The 22,057-nt window shown below is 36.0% G+C and overlaps 1 protein-coding gene across 9 annotated transcripts in view; it reads right to left on the bottom strand.

Annotated features, from left to right (window-relative positions):
• Positions 1-22,057, bottom strand: part of LOC124163211 (eukaryotic translation initiation factor 4 gamma 1-like) — a 183,082-nt gene that overhangs the window by 16,420 nt on the left and 144,605 nt on the right. For 7 of the 9 annotated variants that reach the window (XM_046539953.1, XM_046539954.1, XM_046539955.1 and 4 more), the window contains 9 exons: positions 14,953-15,391; positions 12,588-12,730; positions 10,817-10,930; positions 10,327-10,491; positions 9,939-10,076; positions 7,272-7,487; positions 6,530-6,609; positions 5,941-6,106; positions 1,503-1,785 (listed from right to left, as the gene is read on the bottom strand). In XM_046539953.1, coding sequence (XP_046395909.1) covers positions 1,503-1,785; positions 5,941-6,106; positions 6,530-6,609; positions 7,272-7,487; positions 9,939-10,076; positions 10,327-10,491; positions 10,817-10,930; positions 12,588-12,730; positions 14,953-15,391 — 1,744 coding nt within the window. The remainder of the gene's footprint in view (positions 1-1,502; positions 1,786-5,940; positions 6,107-6,529; positions 6,610-7,271; positions 7,488-9,938; positions 10,077-10,326; positions 10,492-10,816; positions 10,931-12,587; positions 12,731-14,952; positions 15,392-22,057) is intronic. The other 2 variants (XM_046539951.1, XM_046539950.1) reach the window with 2 other exon arrangements.

Genomic DNA, 22,057 nt, shown 5'->3' with positions numbered 1-22,057 from the left:
TAGAAAATTCGTGTTTATAAAATCTGAAAACCAAACCTAACCAGCATACAAAATCACTAGATAGGAGTCAACCCTGTGGTCAAATAATTGAATACTACAAATAATTTACTATTCAATACCTAGTTTACCCAAGAAAACCAGGAGCGACTACCTCAATATTGGTGCAAATCTTCCTTTTTTGACTAATCTTCTGCAATGCTATGTGAACCGATGCCAGTTATACTAATACAGGCGGTCCTCGACTTTCGTACACTCGACTTTCGTACAATTCGCACTTTCGTACGTTCAAAATTGACACCTTTTACTCGACTTTCGTACGCTAAATTCGGACTTTCGGACGCTGGTCTGTAATTTTTTTAAAATTCCCACTATGTTTATTGCGCATCCCAACATTCAATTGTTTCAAATTGCAGTATCGGCAGTGCGAACAATATGAAAGTATATAATGAAGGGAATTGTTGGTAATTGATTCTGATCTAGGTGATTTATTTGGGAGAGAGACTGCCTGCTACAGGCTCCTTTATCAAGAGAAGGGGAAAGCCTTCATTGAAGATATTTTTCAAAAGAAGTTGACTAGACATCATCGAATAGCTTTCAATAAAACTAGTAAGACCTTTCTAATTGTGTTTTTTCGTTTGAGTGCTGTTTAATTCATGTAAACCTTCAGCAACGATATTGCACGAAATATCACCCGAATTCCGTTTGTCTTTTGTCTTTTTTGAATAACATGCGGAATATACGCGATCACGAATGTCACCTGCCAAATATCGAATTTTGGTGTAAAAATTAAAAGGTATCCAGAGTGCGGGTTCAACGAATACATTTCGTTATGCTACTTGATATGTCCTTTTATTTATAGTGGACGTAATAAGTGGAATGTCAACTTAAACGCCAAGAGGAAGTTTCACTCGATAGCCAACGGAGTTCTTGTTTTTTAAACTTATATTTGCATTTTCTGCGTATTTTCGAAATAAATTAGATGATTTGAGGAGTTTTATTAATATATTATAAAAATTAAGTCAATTGAAATGAATTCCGTGAAAAAAAAGGTTTTAGTACGTAAATTCCGCTCTTTTGGAACGTAACCCCTAATTAGTATGGAAGTCAATGGTTCGACTTTCGTACAATTCGACTTTCGTACAAGTTTTCGGGAACGCATTGTGTACGAAAGTCGGGGACCGCCTGTAGTAACATTTACATTGTAAGTTATAATTACATTAATCATTTCACTCATCTAGTATTGTCAAGTCACACCATGTAGCCATGAAAACTATTAAAACCAGTAAAATAATGGCCATCTCAGTTATTTGCATTGGATAAGCCACTCAAAACATATTCAAATTGAAGATAATAATTTTATGAATCCCCGATGAAAAGTAAATAGAAATAATGTCAACACCTTGTATTTCTGCCTATCGCATGACAGGAGGGAAAAGATAACTAAATTTGATTTTCCAACACTCCAACAACTTCTATATGGCAGGAACATGTCCATTAATTACCTGGTTTCCTCTTTTCTTCTTTCCTGTTGGAGCCACCTCCCATACTTCCTCTTGAAGGCACATATGAAGCCGCCAACTGGCTCTGTTCCATACTCTCACGCTCTGCATCTTGCACTATCTGAGAAATTTTCTTTGGATTTGACTCGTCCCTCCTGGGCACCCACTTGCTATTCTTCAAATCGATAGCATCCTGAAGCATAAACCTCACACGAGAAGACACTTTCCTTTCCTGAACTATTGCCTTCATCTTATTGAAGAACTCATTCAGGTTAGGTGGTTTGGCCTGCAATGGAATTGGGAGTCATGTTACAATACCATAATACAATGAATGCATTCTACTCCACAGCTGAGAGGAAACAGTGGAATTGAGCTACTTCAGTCATAATCAAAGAACTTTATGAGGCTTCAGAATACAACTCAATCAGTGTCTAGCCTATCAGTATTTTCTTCTATTTCTCCTCATTCAATGCTTTGGTTGATGAAAAATTCACACAGTACAAATGCATACACTAGTGATGGCATAAACAACTCTTTTTGTGGAGCTGTGTGACTCAGCAAAGCTTTTATGGGTTGAAGGGTGGGGGGATAAGGGGAGTGGAAGAAAGGGGAAGAGGGGAAGGTGGTGAGGGTGGATTTCTGAACTAACATTTAAAATGCAACATTTCCTAGATCACAATTTCTTAAATTGATTTCAAATCAATCACGTCTTGCATGGTCACAATGCTTAACAGGTGATATAAATTAAGAACCATTTCTGCCGATAATGTTATATCTTTCATGGAAGACTGAAAATGTATTCTGTCTCCTGATTTAGAAATGACGACAATTTAAAAAATTCTGTTGAGAGAATTACGATAAGGGTCTTATGATATTCTTTACAGAAATACCCAAAAAATGAATCATGAGAATCTTTCAAGCTACGTGAAAAGGAGAGCAGCGGCTACCCGCGAAAAGTGCCATGTGCTCCCATTGACTTGCTAAACTTGCGATGAGCTTCACACTCCAACATTCATGTGTCTGGAAGGAGTCATGTGCACCAGGAGTCTGAATTCGTCTTGCATAATTTCATTCCACTGTGTGCAGAGGGAGTCGTGTGTGCTGGGAGTCTGACTTTGCCTCGCACAATTTCAGCACACAGTGTGCAGGGTGGGAGTTGCGACTCAACAAATAAGACACTCTCACCTCACAGCTCCATCTGCTGAGTCGCACATTTGAACTCACTCACTCCCACAGCACCCATGACTAGCATACTCTACTATAGTCTCTCCAAACCAGCACTATCATTGAACCAATGACTTTTAATATATAATAGTCGGGTCATTTAAGCATTACTTCTACAAATTCTTAGAAAATAAAGCAATTGACATGAACTTTTGAATTTGAAGATTGTTACTTCAGTTACAGATTGTGTCACAAACATTAAGTACACAGCTCAGATTTATGTTACCACCCTTCTCAGGGGTTGAGGACTGAATTTAAGCCTACATGTGAAAAATAAAGAACTGCAAAGACTTCAGAAAATGAATCAACCAGTGCCCATCCTATCGGTGATTTGTTTCCTCTTTTTCTCCAAGATTTTTACTTCCCTCCCACCTATAAAATCCAAAAACCCATTTATTAAAAAAAAAAAAGTACAAACATATTCAAGCAAAGAGCAAATATCATCTGACTTTAAATGGAAAAGGAATGGCCAAGTCTTAAATATTGTCAATATAGCCCACAATCTAGAATTCTCTGAGAAAATGGCGGCAGACAAGCATAAAGCATACAGGCATCCCCCGAGTTACGTATGTCTCGACTTACGTAAATCCGTACTTACGTAAGCGATAACCGTATTTCAAATGATTACGTTAATTTTCGAATGCGAGCGCGAAGAAGTAGATATTCGCTCGTACAACCTATGGTAGAAAAAATATCGAATAGTTATAGAGTCTTTTACGAGCTAAACGTAACAAATTGACCCATTTTTGTCATTCCTCGAAGGAATTTTCATTAATTTCTGTGTAAAAATCGCTTATAAATCCCAAGTCAGCAGTCAACGTGAAAATTTGCAGTTCTAGCGATGGAAGTGGTTGCGCTCATTCCTGTACGATACAACTTGTTATACAGCATTCACACCCGAACTCCGACTTTCAACTATTTAAAAATTGTATCCTTAAGTTTGGACATTTCCATCTGTGGAATTAAAAGAAAATGAAGTTCAAGCAGAAATATTTATTGCGGAAAAGAATTGTTTAGTACGCACGTAACGGCATTGAAATTTTGAGTGTTGGCAATGAACGCCGCGAAAAAGTTAAGAAAAAGTTGACACACGATATTAATTGCGTAATTTTTTACATGTTTCTGGCGGAAAATTTTATTAAGCTGCATTTTCTCGTTCTCTCATATTGTGTGCAACTGTAAATGAATATTGCGTCATTGATAGCTTTTCCCCACTAACTTTATTTCACGTTAATGACGGAGTTGGCTGAATAAAAGCTCACTTTTAATTAGCTTCGTGCTTTGGAAATACTCTTCGATGTTTTCAGCGAAGTAAATATTCAAATGATGATATTTTCACGTTATTTTATTGAGATATGAGAGAATGAAAGTATGTTTCCGTGCGTGAAAGATTGAGTGTATGTGCGTGAGAATGTATCTAAGAATATATGTAGTAATTTACTGGTATTTTTGTGTGTGTTATTTGCTCGTAATCCTAGACCGTCCTAGACACTCCTATGTGTATTAACTGTGACAGTGAAACCACCAGATTCATCGATCAACGTAATATATAAAAGGCAGAAGATATAATGATTATAGGTAGGTATACGACGCATTCTTTGGGCCCTTAGATCGCAGTATAACATAATGAATCAATTTAAGTATTCAGTTTAGTAATGTAGCGTTGAGATACCGTACTTTTCCGAATCCACGCGATCGGTGAACTCTGGGAATAATATCACGCATTTAGATTGGCAATGCTCGAGATGCAACTCTCAGACTATATTAATGTTTATCGATTTTGTATCTAATAACGTAAGAATACGCGGTAGAGTTCATGAATATCGCAGTGAATTGAATGAAACTTCATCGAGAATTTACCGCGTATTTCTCCGCAGAGAATTTCACCGCGCCGATCGCAATCTCTGAAGCACTAAGGCAAAGGTTCGACTTACGTAAATTTCGACTTACGCAGAGTCTGCCGGAACGCATCCCTTACGTAACTCGGGGGATGCCTGTGCTTCAATGGAGTCACCCACATGTGCATGCAATACACAAAAATTCAAACTTGGCTTAAATAGGACCTTTGTCAAAACAGATTATTAACCTCTAAGAACATTTGAAAACAATCACCGAGCTTAAATTACTACATCACTGGTTTAAATAGACCAAAATATTTAAATTTAAACCCATGCTCAGCATCCTTTTGGCAAGAGACATTGTGCCTCAACAAAGAGGCACTTCCTTTAAGAATACTGTCATCATCACATGGGATGGAATCAATCCAAGTCATTGACAAAATGAGTAATGCAATTAAGATTGAAATCGCATTAAAACAAAATAATTGACCTGTGAGCCATTAGAGAGAGATGTTTAGGGCTTAAACAAAAATCTTGTTTAACCCTAATATGGACAATTTTTCTGACGTAATCGGACAAGGCGAGTCTGTTGGACTCTTTTTAACTTATACTTTTAATTTAAACATTAAAGCAATGAAAAATATTAATTTTCACATCACTTTGTATTTATTGTACGCTAAAGAATCATTTGACATAAAATGCATTATTTTTTGTTAAATAAAAGTTTTACATTAATTATTAATTTCATACATAGTCAAACAGTGAGTCCAGTAGACTCTTTCGACCAATTCTTTCTGTTTTCACAAAATGAAAAGGCAAAATATTTATCATCACAAGTACATTTTGATTATTTGACAATAAATTGACAATTCAATATGTAAGCTTAGAAGAAAGTGAGAAACATCATAGAGTCCCACAGACTCACCTTGCCCAGATTTGAAGGAGTTCAGGGAAAACAATTTTTTGTAAGTTCCTTTAATTTTGAAAGAATTTTGAATTATGTACTATAATTTATGGGAAATATACAATTAGAGGAAGTCAAAAATTTTCGCCACGCTGACATTTCAATAACATAATAAAAGTCTTGAAAATGTGTTGTGATGAGTCCAAGACACTCTCCTTATTCGTATTACAGTTAAAAATCACGTTTCACTATGAGATATTTAAATAAATATGTTATTTTATTATTTTTTTCCATCCTGTTCTTTTACTTTTGAACCTAGTTAAAAATTGAATTATTTCTTCATCACCATCAAGATATTACAATGTTACTACATTTGATGAACTCCGGGGACCAGGTTCATATTTTAACTACCCACATAGACACATCCAAGTGAATACCTTCACCAAAATAATGCATCATAAAACTTAGGACTTACATTTGGCTTTTTCTCCAAAGCTTCTTCAAGAACTTTTCCAACTGTCGTCAAAAGCTTGCATAAGCATTCTAAACTCTCTTCATCACGAGTTACCAAGAGTTCCTTTATACAAGTGACCATAATTGAATGACTTATCATTCCTAATTTATACAGCTCACCAATAAACCTAGAAAAAAATATTTCAATTTTACAAAATATAATTTGATTAGCAGATAAAAGCAATGAAATGAACAATGAAATATTGCCAGAAGGCTTAAATAACAGCAGCATTTTATAAATTTAGTTTTCTCTAAAGGGTTGACAGCTTATGTCCTAACACCTCTCATCGCACACCTACCGAGGCAGCTTGCACGGTAGAATGTAAATGTGGATGGCTAAGGAAGGTTAAGATCAGACAACACAGAAAATTGCCAGAGAGCATTATTTTTCACATCTCAAACTCACGAGTCAACCCTTCATTCGAATGAAACGACTGATGATTACACACAGGCCAATTTTAATTGATAGTATGGCCTGTGTGAGTGATAGGCTTATTAATTTTGTTGGTGTGGCCGGCGGGGAAGGGAAGAATTGTACCCAGAATACTCACCTAGTCACTCCTACAGACTTTCTCCTCATCCGCCGCTCATCCTCCTCTACTTGAAGCCTTAACTCCTTCCTTTTCTCCTCCTAAAACAAAACAACACACTAATTAGCAAATGGGAGGAAAAAATGACATCTTCAAGGTATGGGGGCAAAAAATATGAACTGAATTTTTTCTCCCCATGAATTGCTCCAATTTCTAAATAATTCTGCCAACAAATGAAAGATTTGAAATTGAGGTGAGCAATTTCTAAATTACATCCAAGGATAACATTTTTCGCAATATTTATCATTTAAAAAATACTCCACATATTACATAATTGCATGCACGGAATAGTCCTCTCTGATTGATATGAGCAATCAGCCACACAAATGGTTACTGAAAAATGCATCTTAAAATTAAAGTCATAAGATTAAGGTAATACTTAGCAAAAAGCTGTAATACTGAAGATACTTAAGAATACACCACACATCATGGGTTCCTATCAATACAGATTGCGCTGCAGCCTCACTTAAGAGACCCAACTATTCAAATTTATTGTGGTTATCATTAAGACCTAATGAACCTGTGAGCAGGAATAGAAAGAACATTTTTCCCTTCATGCAGACATTTTATGGAAGTGGGATCAACAAGATGTAAATCGGTGTAAACCACATGATTCATAAAATGGTGTGCAACCAAATGGGTGAGGAATGCTCACTTAAAGCATTGAACATTTCTAATGAAGTGTATCTCGGTAGTAACTTACTGAGGTTTCCTTGTCTATTTCCTTCTGCTTCTCTGTCAGTCCACGACCAGTAGCTTTATCTTTCTCAAATTCAGTCTGGCAACGCCTGAGAAGTATCGCCCTGAAATCACTATTGGACTCTTCACTACTCTTCTGTGCTTGCCTGCCAATATTTTTACTATTTAAATAATGGCAGAGCTCAGCATATGCCACAGAAAAATTTGGTTCATCCACAGCCTGCAAAAAAAGATTAAATACTGTTGTTAGCTGCAGCAAAAATACATTTTATAAATAACCACAAACACCTTAACCATGCAGGCGAAAAATCATATCCTAATACAGTGGAACTTGGTTAGTACGTTTCTGAAGGGACCACAAAAAATGAACGTACTAACCAGGAAAACGTACTAACGAGGAAAGTAAATAATAGCAGTCGGGGTTATTGCAATCGGTGAAAAAGTCGTCATAATTACAATTACTATCGGTAGTTCTCATAGGATCGCCTTCCTGAACTCTTTTCACACTTAAAATCAAGAAAATGAGCGCTACCATGAAAAACAATACCATGTGAATAAAACTCGCAATTTTTCATGGACATCCCGGAGACGATTTCATGATTACGGCGTCTATCTCCCGTGATTTATCCTATATATATTTACAGAACGAGGACGAGTGAAGCTCAGACAAGCGAAGACAAGTCATTTTTCTTTCTTACAGCGTACTCGGAGAATATAACAACAACCCGGAGTAAGTCAACTGGTTTTTTAAACATCATAAAAATTGGGCAAAATTGTATTGACTTTCAAATTACGGCAACAGCCGTAGACATTCGCTTCTGGAATGATACCATTTCGATTGTAAAATCGATCGATATATCGACTGATGACACGCAAGATTATTAGATTACTACGTAATTACAAGAAAATTTTATATTAAACAGTTGAAATTTACTTTCAAAATTTGTCTAATGTCGTCTGCTTTCGTTCCGAGATCAAGTATTTTTAAGCTATGCTTCGCGTGGAGATCCAGAGGATCGTCTGCTCCCGCAACAGTAGTCAAGTAAATACGCACGACGTCGAGTTTCTGGAGCAGTACTGCTTTAGATAATGTGGGAATTGTCTAATACCGTTAAGACTCATTTCTTCATCATGATAACTCGTGCAATAGCAACAATTGCCCACTCACGAACTTTGTGCGCAGCAGTGGGCACTCCCAAGCGCTCCAAAGGCAACAGAAGGTGAGGAGCTCGGGGTGGGGAAAATTGGGGCTTCTTATTAGCTGTAGTTTTTCATAGTCAGACATTCCCGAAAAATTGCCGCATTTTATTATTCAGCACGTCACAAGAATTCAGAAATGCATTTGGATAAATTGCGGTAGAAGAAAGATATGTGGAATGAATGGAAGAATGTTAATGGCTAATAATAATAAATTAAATCATGAATTCAGACGTTTGCGACCCTTAAGAAGACACTAGAGAACGAATTGCGGGTTGCGTCACGGCAAGCAATTGAGCGTACTAACCAGGAAAGCGCATTTTTTTCAAACGTACTAACCAAATTCTTTTACCTGTATTTTGTTCGGATGGTACTGGGACCGAGGGAAATCGCCGTACTAAGGAGGAAAACGTACTAAAGAGGAACGTACTAACCAAGTTCCACTGTACATGAAAATTATTCAAGTAATACTAGCAAGAGCTAAATATTTAAAGCCCAAATCTCAAAAAGTTAGAACTTGAGTGTACTCACAGCATACTCTCTAATACAAACAACATTATAACAAAGTTTTCACCACAGAAATAAGTCATGGTGCCCACAATAAGGGGACAATGAAAGGTCATGCAATGAAGAGAAAGTAGCTGACAGAATCCTATGCCCCTATGATGCTCTTATAGAGGCCAAATGCAAAATGCAGAGAAATTTTTATAAAAATATATTCAGGTAGCAAGAATCAGAATGCAAAAAGACAGATAGTTCAACATTATTGGCTACTATCACCACATTCTCCCCTTAATTGATCAATTCTATGCTGGCAAAAACTTCGAACTGCTTAAACATATGCATTTATCTCATAAGTATAAACATCATTAGTCATGCTTACAAACTCAACACAGCTTAGCATTGGTGGTATTTTATCACCAAAATAGAGGCAAAAAAATATTCAGGAACTATTTAAAAAAATATACTAATTGAAATGCTTTTATTGATTTAAACTGAAACACTATCTGTTCACCTATCATACTGACAAGTCTTAAATTATTCAAAATTTCTAATTATAATAAATTTAATGGCCCCAAAACATAGAAATTGTGTGAAAACTACTTCATAGTACCAAGAGTCTACTGCAGAACTTCACCACAAACTGAGAACCAAAAATTAGTGCACATCTCACTAACTTCTTTAAGACAGCTAAATTACAAAGAGAATTATCTGGGAAGAACTTGAATTTAGGCTCTTATCACATTCCTAAACAGCTGTGCGCTACATGCTCTTGGAGTCACAAAACAGTTATCATAACACAATTATGAGACCCACCATCTTAAAAAAATGCCTTGAAGGGCCTTTCAGCAAACAATATAGTAACACCATAGGTTTAATTCTCAATTGAAAATTGTATCATGATCTAATAAATACATAACTATAAATAATCAGGTAGTTTAGTAAACTCGATAAAATTCAATCAATAGCTTACCTTATCAAATACTAAGTCTATTACTCCTTTTAATTTCTCCATCGTGTTTATTGGAAGTTTCAATACTTGTAGTACAAGCTTATCAAAATTTTGAGGAGTCAACTTATTTAATATTCCTCTCATTGCAGAATACAGCTCCTATAAGAAACAAAATTATATCAATGACACAAACAAAACAATTACTGTAAAAATATCAATAGTGTCTACTAAATAAAAGCTGAAATGAACTTCCAAGTGAGCATCAAAATTCAATGATTAAATCAAGGCATTATCGCAAATAGATACATGACAGAATAGGAAGTCTAGAGTAAAAGATCTACATCACATGGCCCATTAATGGCAACCATCAGCTTCATGTTCAAATTCAATAAGCACAATGCTGTCTTACATCAGGATCCACTACCTCATCATCTTTTTTGGTAGGTTCCTTTATCTTGTAACGAGGCTTCCATGCATTCTCCGCCTCATGCAACTTCGGGTCCTCATTTAGCGATAAGGACACATGAATGATCTTTTTCTTGCCCTGCTGACTGCTTCGCTTCAGAGCCATTTGCTGGAAAGGAAGGCATAATCTTGTAGAATGAAATAAGACCTACATTTAAATCTTTAATTTTATTAAATTGCTAGTAAATAAAAAATATCGAAGGAAAAATAATCACATGGAAACTAAAGTGAAATTATCCAGTGAGCTATTTTTAAGGCCCAGAATACATCAAATTAAAAATGGCTAAGCACCAATTTTTGCTGGACTCCCTGACTTCATTTCACCCAGTCTCCCTGCAATTTTTGATACAACAGTGATAGTTGAAAGCTATGTTAATTATATAAGTGAAGGAATAAATACCACTAACTTCTTGAAATATGCAACTTTTACTTACTTTGCTTGGATGACCAGACCTAACAAAGCCAGGAGCAAAGTCTTGTGGAGAACTGCGGCTTATATTTGTAATACTCTTCACATCCACAGGCCTGAGCATGAACTGAGCCTGCTGCTGGGGAATAAAAAAGAATGATAACTTGGTTAGATTTGGTTGACTAATAAAACTCATGAATCAAGCAGAAACCATTACATTTAAGAGTTTCTCATACGTGAATACAATCATGGCAATTCAGTCCACTACTTTGAATAATCATAGAACCTCTACACAAGTATACACCGAACAAACAAAGTGCAGTCTCTCAAGAGACTTGCACGGCCCTAGTCAGCCCATTAACACTGGAAAAGCAAGTTAGTTTTTTAACTTACAGCCACTATGCACAAAAAGTTGCAAGAAATTTAATTTGTAACCATTCGTACTAAGAAAAAAAAATACTTTTCAACAGCTATAAAATGCCACTGCTTTCAATCAAGCCAAAGGTTTCACCAATTGAACAAAATTGAGCTCGTGTATATTATACATTAAATTTCTTTAAATTTGTCAGGAATTATAAAATCTAATGCTTTCCACCCATTATTAAGATAGATATGTCCTCCACCAAAAAGCATACAGTTATAACACTCATCATTCATTCCAAAAAATGCTACATTAGAAGGAGCACTTCATAACAAGAGCACACAGTACAACCTCATTTATCTAGTTGATGGGACCCAAATTTCTATAGTTTTTAAATTAGAGGGTATGTGAAAGGGAGTAAGTCTTATTGGGTTGCATGCATTTGTTTCCTGGCAGGTATGTGATTATTTTACAAACCATACCCCTCTCTTTCTTTGGCCAGTATTTCAGTACTTTCAGTACATACTGTGCACAATCATGATAGAATTTCTAACTAACAATCTGGACATTGAACAAACCATGGAGGATGAAGCAGTTGATTAAAATTACATAACAGCAATGATTATCTGCCATTAAATTAACTGACAAAGGGACAATCTAGGATGGGCCCCCTTTTCCATATTTACCTTGGCATTTCCCCTCTCCCCCTTCTATCACTGCGGCCGACATTCCTTTCAGCTTCATAAGAACATCTCTTTACTTACACTGTAGTTCTAATGCAGCAGACATAAATTAGGCACTATTAACTTAGATCTGACCTTCTCCCACCCAGCTTATTGCTTCTTTATTCACTGTTTTTTTTATTATGATATTTCCCGTGGGGAACAACGCCCACTCAAAATGTCCCACCATTCTTGAAAAATGTCTCCGTGAAATGAGGGCCAGGATTAGGCCACGATTTTGAAAATCCTAAGGGATGCCTATGGCAGAGGTGAGATTCAAAGAAGTAGAGGCTTCAAGAATTTTGAGGCTTCATCCTGTGAGATTGTTATTCATTTAAGGCAGGAGCCCAACCTGTTTTACAAGTGTTAATGCACAGATGTAAGGAAATTCACTGTTATTTTCATCCCTCTCATTGAAACTATTGCCACAAACTTCCCTATTGCTTGTTGGGGCAGCTCCATCCACTGCCATGAAAATTGACGAACCACTAGACTTTATGAAGCAGAGGTTATATCACTCCAAGGGACAGGGCAGGTGCTTCTAATTTCCCACTTAGGGCACAAATTATAAGCAAAATATAAGTAATGAAGAAGACACTACTTCAGATAAAAATAACACACAAACCAACATCATCCTTAGGAATACAATAGGAAATTAGAGCATAGATTTACCCTTGAGTGAAATGGTAAGAGAACCAAAGAAAGCTACTCACTCTATTTGTGGAATCCTTTAGCACAATATCAATGTCTGGAAGGTTATCCGGCTTCTTCATTGACTGTGGATCATCTCTGATCTTTAACAGGAAATCCCTCTCGTACTTCTTCTTACCCTGTGGGTTCTGCGGACTCCACTGATCTGTAAGTAAAACATCAGCTATATAAAATGACTGGAAGACCAAAAAAGCCCAAAAAACTGAAAAGATGCCAAGTACTAGAAGTAGCCTCAGAAACGAGGAATTCCAAAAGACTTTCAGCACAGCATATCTGTAAAGAGGAATTCATCATAGGCTAACTAATATGCATCATCATTAGTTAAGCATCATCGTAAGGATTAAGCTGTGAAAGCCAGGAAGATTTCCGTGGTGCCAAGAATTACACAAGATATATAGACCACACAAACTGGCCATCATCACCGCTACTAACTGAAGAGTATCTCTTCACAAATAAAGCCCCCTTAATACAACCACACTGCCATAACTTCAGTTCATTACCTTTTTACCCAACTTGATACCCTCCAAATCCACGATTCTCCTTTTTGCCAGAAAGTCACTTTGAACTGCAATTCTCATATTACTACGAGAATGATTCCAGTACTCTCGTTATTACGAAGTTCACGGGTCCAAAAAACTGGAGGTTCGTAATAACAAAGTTCATATGAATGTTTCTTTTAGGAATTGTCGAAAAGAACATACTTTGTCACAATTTCTTGTCTCTTCAATCTGCCGTACTTATAATCTTCAGAGTCAAGTGAATAATATACTAGATTAAATTACGCCTAAGTCCTTCATATACAAAGATGCATTCCGAGACCTCGCTTGTAAGTTGATAAACCTACACAATGCATCAAGGAGAGTGGTTATCCTGCAGAATGCAACACTGCATCACAATTGTGCCTTAACTCACGACTGTGACGAACTGATCTAGCAGGGTGTGCGACGTAGCCAAAGCCGAAAAAAAATTGCTGTACGCGGGAAGAAAGTACAGGCGAAACACTGAACAGTTCCTGACTTCACACCCGATAAAATGATACTTTGTTCAGATTAAATCCAAAGAGCGAGTTCCTGTACGCCATGCCGCTTCGCATAGGCTAACTCAAAAGGTGCCAAATTTGAAATTTTGGGGAAGCTTGAATTTTTCAAATTTTCATACCTCTGAAAGTTTGTAAATTTAATGTGCCCAAGAAGAGGACTAACTGTAAGTCCCATTTACGAGCGTTAATGAGTGGGTCATCATAATTCCACAGGACTGAAGATTTTATGATGTTGTATGCATACTGAAGTATTTTTTTAATGAAGAAAGAACCGTAATTGATGCTCTTGGGCACAGTACAACAGGAAAACTTAAGCGTAGCGCAATTATTAAAATGTAGCGTAGTGTTTATATACGTAAATGCTGTGCACTATTCATGGAACTTCGTAATAAAGTTCATTTTGTAACCGCCGGGACCGGATCTGAGGCTCATAATTTCGTAATAAGGTTTCTTTGGCTAAATATTGGATAGACCTTTTCGTCAGGACCAATGATTTGCTTTGTAATAACATTGTTCGCATTAACGAGAGTCTACTGTCGAGAATCTTAATTATAAAAGAATGCATTATTTGCATTACGTAATTAATATTGTTCCTTCCCTGAATACAATCTGCCATTCTCTCATGAAGTGGTAACGACATGTCTTCTGAGCTTGTTTAAACTGTAATTTGTCACCGCTAGACACTGTGTAATTTAACCACCACCCAAGCAACTTCACTTTAGGGTGCTTCTCACATGTAATACTCACCAGCCATTAGAAAAGATGGAATTATCCTCTAGGCCTTCAATGCAATATAAATTGAAATGAAGCCTGAGAAACTGCACAATTGAGGAAGGCTAAATGCATCATTCTGCCATTGACAGTAGGCAGAAAATGAATAGCCCATTCTTATAGGCTAAGACCAATTCACGAATTTGGAAGTAATAATTTTCAATCATTCTACTCCTCCACGTGGGCTGCATTTATTTTTTTTAAATTATGCCTAACTTCATTTCTGGATTTACTTATGTAAGCCTAACATTCTTGGACATTACATAGGCCTCGAAAATATTCCTGTAGGATTGAATAAGATCACCCTAGCAAAAATCACACATCATAAGATGGAGCAATTTCAGGGTGTGCTGGGTGTAAAATAAAATTATCATGAACTAAGACTTTAAAGAAAAATATGATTTTAAATTCTGAAACTTATTTAAGAGTCATATAAAAGTTAAAGGAATAGCATTTTCCATATTCACAAAAACCTGCCTTCTATTGACAAATTATTTTCATTATTAATCAAAACATTTTTCAAAGCTACGTAAACCCCACAGAAAAACTGGACATACCATCTTTGGACCCTTCCTTCAACTTCAGCTTGTTCTCCACCACAGTAGTTTCGATGACTGGAGGTAGTGAAGGAGGAGCTGGTTCAGACACTGGGGTTGAGTTCACCATCTTGCTAAGGCTTTCCTCTTCCTGCTTCTTATTCGTATCTACAGCGGGCAGGGACGACACCAATGCATTTTCACTGTTTTTCGCAGCAACAATGTCATCTTGCCTATCGGACTTCTCAGTAGAAGAAATGTCCCTCCCTAGTTTGGAGTCTTCATTCGATCGGTCAGCATCATCTTGTTTCAACTCAGACACAGCCACTGAGTCCTCCTCTGTAGGTTTCTCCACTGCCACTTCTTTTTCTGGCTCACTTGCTTGCTCTACTGGGCTTCCCACTGAATTCACCTCACTGGCCACTAGTTTATCTACTGCGGCTGTTTTCACCTCCCAATTCTGAGGATAAAATAAATATTTTTTTATTCATTTATAGAACAGATAATAAAGCCTAGCTAGTTTCCACAAAGATACTCTTTAAGTACATACTAGGAAAATCATTACCCTACCACAAATTTTAAAATCACACTCTCCTTGCTAGGTTAACAAAGGCCATCAAAGCTCAGCCCAGAGAGCTCTGTCACCTAATTGGTAACTCTCATTTAATGAGCACTTCCACCTTTCAACTTAATGGCCAAGGAGGAAGTTTAAGGAAGTCAAAATGTACATGAATTCCAGCTAGAAATAAAAACTATCCGCAAGGAAGGGGAGAAAAGAATGTAGAGCTTGTTGATAGAACCAATCCTTTTGGTACAACCATTATTTCTCAATCCATTTGCTGATTTCTCCTTATTTAGGACAAACTTGAAATAAAATAATTCACACTTCATTAAAATACTAAAGAAGTTTTAGGAATAGATAAAGGATAAGGAAACTGTTAGCAAGGTCAATGAATTGCTTTAATTGGACTTCAGAACTGAGCTTAAGGATTCATATGGATGGGTGTACAATTGCATGTCACCTTCACCATCAACGACAAATATCAGTCTTGCTGGTAAAAGCATTGATAGTCCCCTTCTCATGTAATCTCAAATTAAGCAAAAGATCTTGATAAAATTTATGAAGCATTTTTACTCTATTTTTTTAGTTTTGTATGCATCCTAAAATCAGTTTAAATTGTGTTTTCTTTTAAAATATTGACATCAGGTAAATTCAAATTCAAAAATTTATATTTCCTGGTAGAGAAATTATCAGCAAATTATCAGCAAGTTCACAAAAATGTCCATAATCAAAGTTAAAAATGTATGCAGATCATTCATGCGGTAGCAGATTATTGAATTATAAACTATCTCATAATTTCATCTCAATGTTAAACCTTCTAAACTGACTAACTTCCTCTTGGTACCTAACATTTATCTAAATAGTTTTACCACCAGAGAAATATATATAAATTCTGTCGAAAAGTCTTCTTAACTGGTTATGCTCTTCTGCATAAAAAGTTGTATTTTCATACAGCACACTACCGATTATCCGGGGTAATGATGGGGAGACACGGCACGAATAATCGGAAAACACAGACAACACAAACCTTCACTTAAATGTCTTGTAATGTTCATAATTTACATAAAACAATGTGTTATTATTCATGCACTTATTATGTTATTTTAGAGTGCTTCCTAGACTCATTGAGAGCTTTCTTCGCCAGATCACCACCTTTTTAGCGGCGATAACAAGGTTTTACTCGCATTATTACGGCTCAATATAAGAACTGGTTTCGAAAACCACTCATCCGTAGCTGCGTGATCACGGATACATTAAAGTGGTTTGCATGAATGCTTTTGAAACCACTGTGCGACGTTGCAAACAACACTTTCAGGCACCACGCCACGCAGTCGCATCTCGCACAAGTTGCCCAGGTTGCAACTGCTGCAGGACGTGTATCCATGATCACGGAGTGCAATCACGGACTGCGAGGCTTGGAATACAGGAACACGAGGTGAATGCAGCTAGCGTGCGATCGCTTCTGTATTACAGTGGGGATTCTAATGAAAATAATAAGCCCAGTGTATCCCAGCATTCAAATGCAATAATTCTGGTGATTTTTGGTCAGATTAACTTTTTTATAAAGATCGCGGAAAATTTTGAGCGAGAGTGAAAATCGTGCACGGAAAATCTGCAACATGGATATACCTTAGCCATGTGGTAAACATTGTCAATATAATGACCTTGAACTTCCACAAGAATGCCCTTCAATTTTATAGGTCTCACTCTCAAAGTTTGTGCCACTCCCTATTTATCTAAACAATTCAAATTACATACCTGATAGTTACATTACAATGGATATCATTTACCATTCAAGGTACTGGAAAGATAAATGCTGAGGAATTATTGATAGGCTATCTGTTAGACCCCAAAAAAGGTATAGGTTGTTTTATGGTTTCAAAGATATAAGATTACTTCGAAATAATGGTGGATATTTAACAACTGATAACAAAACAGCTATTCAATATTGGGAACTGGAAATGGAATATAATATGATCAATGAGAGGGCTCAATAAAATTTATCAATATACCATTCTGTAGTGTACATCAAATTACAAGCCAGGGGGCCTAGTTTATTCAGGAAATCCATTCTAAATCAGACAATTAAAATTACAAAAAAGATACTACATTTACATTAGAGAATTAAACAAGGATTTTGCACTAGAAATCATCATTTAGTATATAATTAGCCATACAGGGACAAGAGTTAATTGAAAGTATTAAGTCATGTTGAACCACCTTCTTTTATCCTTGGAATTTGAATAGCAGAATCTGATAGTACCACACAACAAAGAACCATTTGCTTTATTCTCTGAAAACTATAAATTAATTTTGTCTGAATTTATGCTTTACGAAGCCCTACATGAGGCCTATCTGATGCTTAAGGTAAGATTTACCCTCGTGCCTCCTCATTCTAGTATGGAATAAGAGAGCAATATGCAACATAATTCGCAACTCCACCATTATCTGACCCATGCAAAACATTTGACGAACATGTGTCACGTATTCTCATGTAAGATGTGGACATAAGCTGACTCTACATAAGACATAATTCAGGAATGGTCTTTTTATGATATTTTATGGAAGAGATACCTCAATTAAAAAGTTATTTATATGTCCACAGAGAAATTTAAATGAGAAGTTGAAATTTCTGGCACTTCTACCTCAAACGCGCACTTAAAATTAACTGTAAAGGTAACAAAATTTTATCTAACAAAACAAAAATTATATTGAAATCTAGATTTAAAATTTTTCATTTGTGTAGTTCTCTTTTGCACTCTAAATAGTAATGGTGCCAAACCAGAATTACAAAAATGGGCTTTTATGTGTATGTAATGGAGCTTAACATAATTTTGAAAATTTTTGCGAAGAAAAATTCATAGAGAATAAAAAATATTTATCATCTTTTAAAAATTACATTTAAAAAACATCAACACTAACACAATTGATTCATTGATCCAAACCGAAAAAAATTGTCAAAACCACAGGATATACATATCCTAACCTCTTTCTACTCTGCAACTAGTGCAAACCTTAAGCTTTAGTTTTATTCTGGTTCCTAAGAGGAAATACTAGTAAAACAGGACGTATCAGGTGAAACACTCAGAAATATTAAGGTCCTGTTGGATACTACATTCACCTAAAATGATAATCCTCATGTCACAGGCTTATTCAGACAATTCATGGCATCAGCTGATGGGCTCGTTCACCATTTCCGAATAATTGTTTACTGTGATAGAAATTGAAAAATAAAGAAACCCATTGTCATCTACTTTTCAAAGTTGCTTACTTTTTCAAGCAAACTGCAACAAAACATGTAAGGCCTTAACCTTTTTTGCAGATAAATTGATGTTGCCCCGAGCGTGTAACCGATTCTCAAACACCTTGCACATTGGCCCCGTGAATCACGTTGTTTGAACTCGTATGAATTATTATTACCCTAAATGAAAGGTTCTATATGAATGAGAAAATTATACTACATGGCATCAAGAACTCTCAAAAAGTACCACCATGAATCTCAAAAAGTAGGCGGCAACTTACAAGTTCTCTAATTCCAAACTTACGAGAAAATGCATGAATAGGGAAGATTTTAACATATTTAAAAAACTTCCCTTTTCTCTACAAGTTCACAAAATGAATTAGAATTTTAAGTCTGAGTGAATGAGCCTATTAACCCTGTTCTAATCAACTAGGTCAATTCTTTTCATTTGGATTTTTGAAACTGCATTAAGTAGAACCAGATTTTTTTCACCCTTTACATAGATAGATAGACCTTCATGCAGCCACAGTTCAATGTATAATGAGATAATGGAATGAGTATTTAAAAAAATTAAATGAGGAAAAAAACTGAAGTCTTGTCTCCATTCAGTCATGACTCAGGAGTATTGTCTTTTTTTTTAATATTCCTATAATTTGATGGTTGTAATACCAACCCTGACATCTATTGAAGGCTCACTGTACCTTCAACAGTAAAAATGAAATATGTACGTGTCCAAAGGAGTTCCTAAATTTGACCAACTTGAAATTAAGAAAGCAACTTAGGAAATCTAAAAAAAATAATAGTGATCATAAACATTTTCCAAATTGCTTTAAAAGAGAAATGCACCCATTGATTATGAAATTATAGAAAAAAAGGAATCACCACTGACAATAGTTTTGATTCCTCCCCAAAGGAATAACAATGCACTTGCTGGCCCACTTTCACAAAAATCAAAATCAATAAATCAATTTACCTGCTACAGACAACTAACATGACAATATTAATCCATTCAATCATGATGGAGTTACATTCTGGATGACATTTGGGTAATAAATTTCTAGTTCAAAATGGCTCTGTTACAGGAAATTTTAAAAATTTATGTTTTAAACTCTACAAATGGTTTTCTGCAACACACTGAATAGTTCAGCTTGATTCTTAAGGGCTAAGAATCAAACCAGGGGCTCCAAGATTCTCAGGTCACCAAGAACACCACCACACATTCTATGTTTCTTAATCCTCAACAAAACTATTATGTAGGTTATATAGGTATTTATGTTTTGAATTAGAATCTACCATTTTTAAGGATGGCAAGAAAGAGAGATAGGCAATCAAAGAAGCTATGATCAGTGTTAAACCACACTCTAATGTTAGATCTCTTATGCTGGAGGCAGTGGTTTGATTCCCACTCCACTAATTTTCAAATTTTAATTCACTTGAATTTCATCAACACACAGCAAGTTTGAAATTATCATATTTACATCAACTGCTAGTTAAGCTCCAGTACAAGATTCAGGCTTGGCTATGGTGTCTATGGAACAATTCTTTTCATTTGTTAACACCATTGATGAAATAAAAGGGAGTAAAACCGTGTGAGATGAACCTAGGCAGGATCCCATGAAAATATCCTTGATAGTGCTCTTCACTTTGTTCTACATCATTATTTATGGGAACAATTTCTTTCCACGATAGGTAAAGAATTACACATTCGCTAAAATCTTGCATTCGACTCAATGACAGTGAAGAAAACAAGGAATTAAAGACCTATTGAATAGAACTACAAAGACACTTGATAAATCCACCACAAAACAAGACATCTATTTTTCATGTATCCCCACAGGGAGTTAGTCCATTCCCACATGAACAACAATGCCTGAGACTCAAATGTATATGAATTAATAACTAAAGAGGTGTAAATCCTACAATGGAAACATCTGAACACAAAAAAATTAATACCCTAGGTAACGAGTCAAAAGACTATAAAATGTTAGAACCTTAACTCCTACATTGAGTTGTTCCCAAAATCCATAACAGCAAGTTATAACTAAATTCAGGAACAGAGCATTAACAAAATATTAAGGCAGCAGCCAACTATAAAGCCTGATAGATACTATCCCATCTTGCCCATGAAGCTCTATGCTACAAGCACACATGAAATGATTAGGACTTCTTGAGAAAAGCAAGTGTTTTGATTAAGAATTTTACAGAAACTGTTGACGTAAGTGTTGTCATCCTCATATTCCAAGTCAGTCAAAACAATACAGAACCTAAAACCTAAGCAAATACAAAATCTAGAGTATCCTAACATTACTACAGAGGGTGATTTGCATATAACTTTTTCATTTACAAATTCTTTTCCAGCATATGCGGAGTCAGATGTTATCCATTTTTTACCATGTACCACATTGCTTTATCAATTGAAATGTCAGCAATACACAGATTTCAGGAAGAGCATAACTGGGAAATTTTTTTCTTTACCCCTAAAAATCAATTCTTTAACAAGGATAAGTAAAAGCAAAATTTCCCCATAAGATGCCCTTTCAGGAGCTTCTCGTGACAGATGCCATAAGTTACCACTCAATGAAAATATTGTTACCGACCCCCAGCTATAGCAGAATAGACCTACCCCTCCCTGGCTCACCCTATCCAGATTTCAATGGTTCTTTTCCAAAACTTTTTTTTGACTTGTTGCACTTACAACCGCAGCCCTAGTGCCGGAGATAAAAGGAAACAACACAAATCCGGCTCCTCCAACTCCTAAAATCAACTTTTCCTTCATTTCATTGTCATTTCTTTAAAATTCAAATATCTACTAATTAATTTATCACTAGCTATCATTCGTATAGCCCATATTTCATAATGATTTAATTTTCATATCTGTGAAGGCATCAATGTTATCTGGTACTACATTATGCACTTGAAACCATCAAAGTTCTATAAGCATACTTCAATCCTTCCCAGGGCAAATACAAGAACCTACTCCACACTAACGTAATGAGCAAATACTTCCCAAGACTAGAATAACTATCATCATTATCCATAGTTCACAAATATTAAAGAATCAAAGGTGGGCATGTACTCAGCTAAAGGTAGCTTTAGTTCAGCATCTGACAAGAGTCACCTATTTTGTGCCCTTATGGAAAGCTCAACCATAAATACAGGGGAAACAAAACTACACCTGACCAATTTCAGACTGAGCATTCAACAGAAAACATGACAATTCACAGATGAAAGCAATTCACATCCCGCACCAACTTACTATGCATTCCTGAATGAAGCACTATTGATTAAGGAGAAGAAACATGCAAAAAGTGCTATTTACTAAG

This window comes from Ischnura elegans, chromosome 8 (assembly GCF_921293095.1).
Source record: "Ischnura elegans chromosome 8, ioIscEleg1.1, whole genome shotgun sequence".
In the NCBI taxonomy this organism is placed as follows: Eukaryota; Metazoa; Arthropoda; class Insecta; order Odonata; family Coenagrionidae; genus Ischnura; species Ischnura elegans.
The sequence above is the reverse complement of the archived record's forward strand: the minus strand, read 5'-3'. Positions and strand labels throughout refer to the sequence as shown.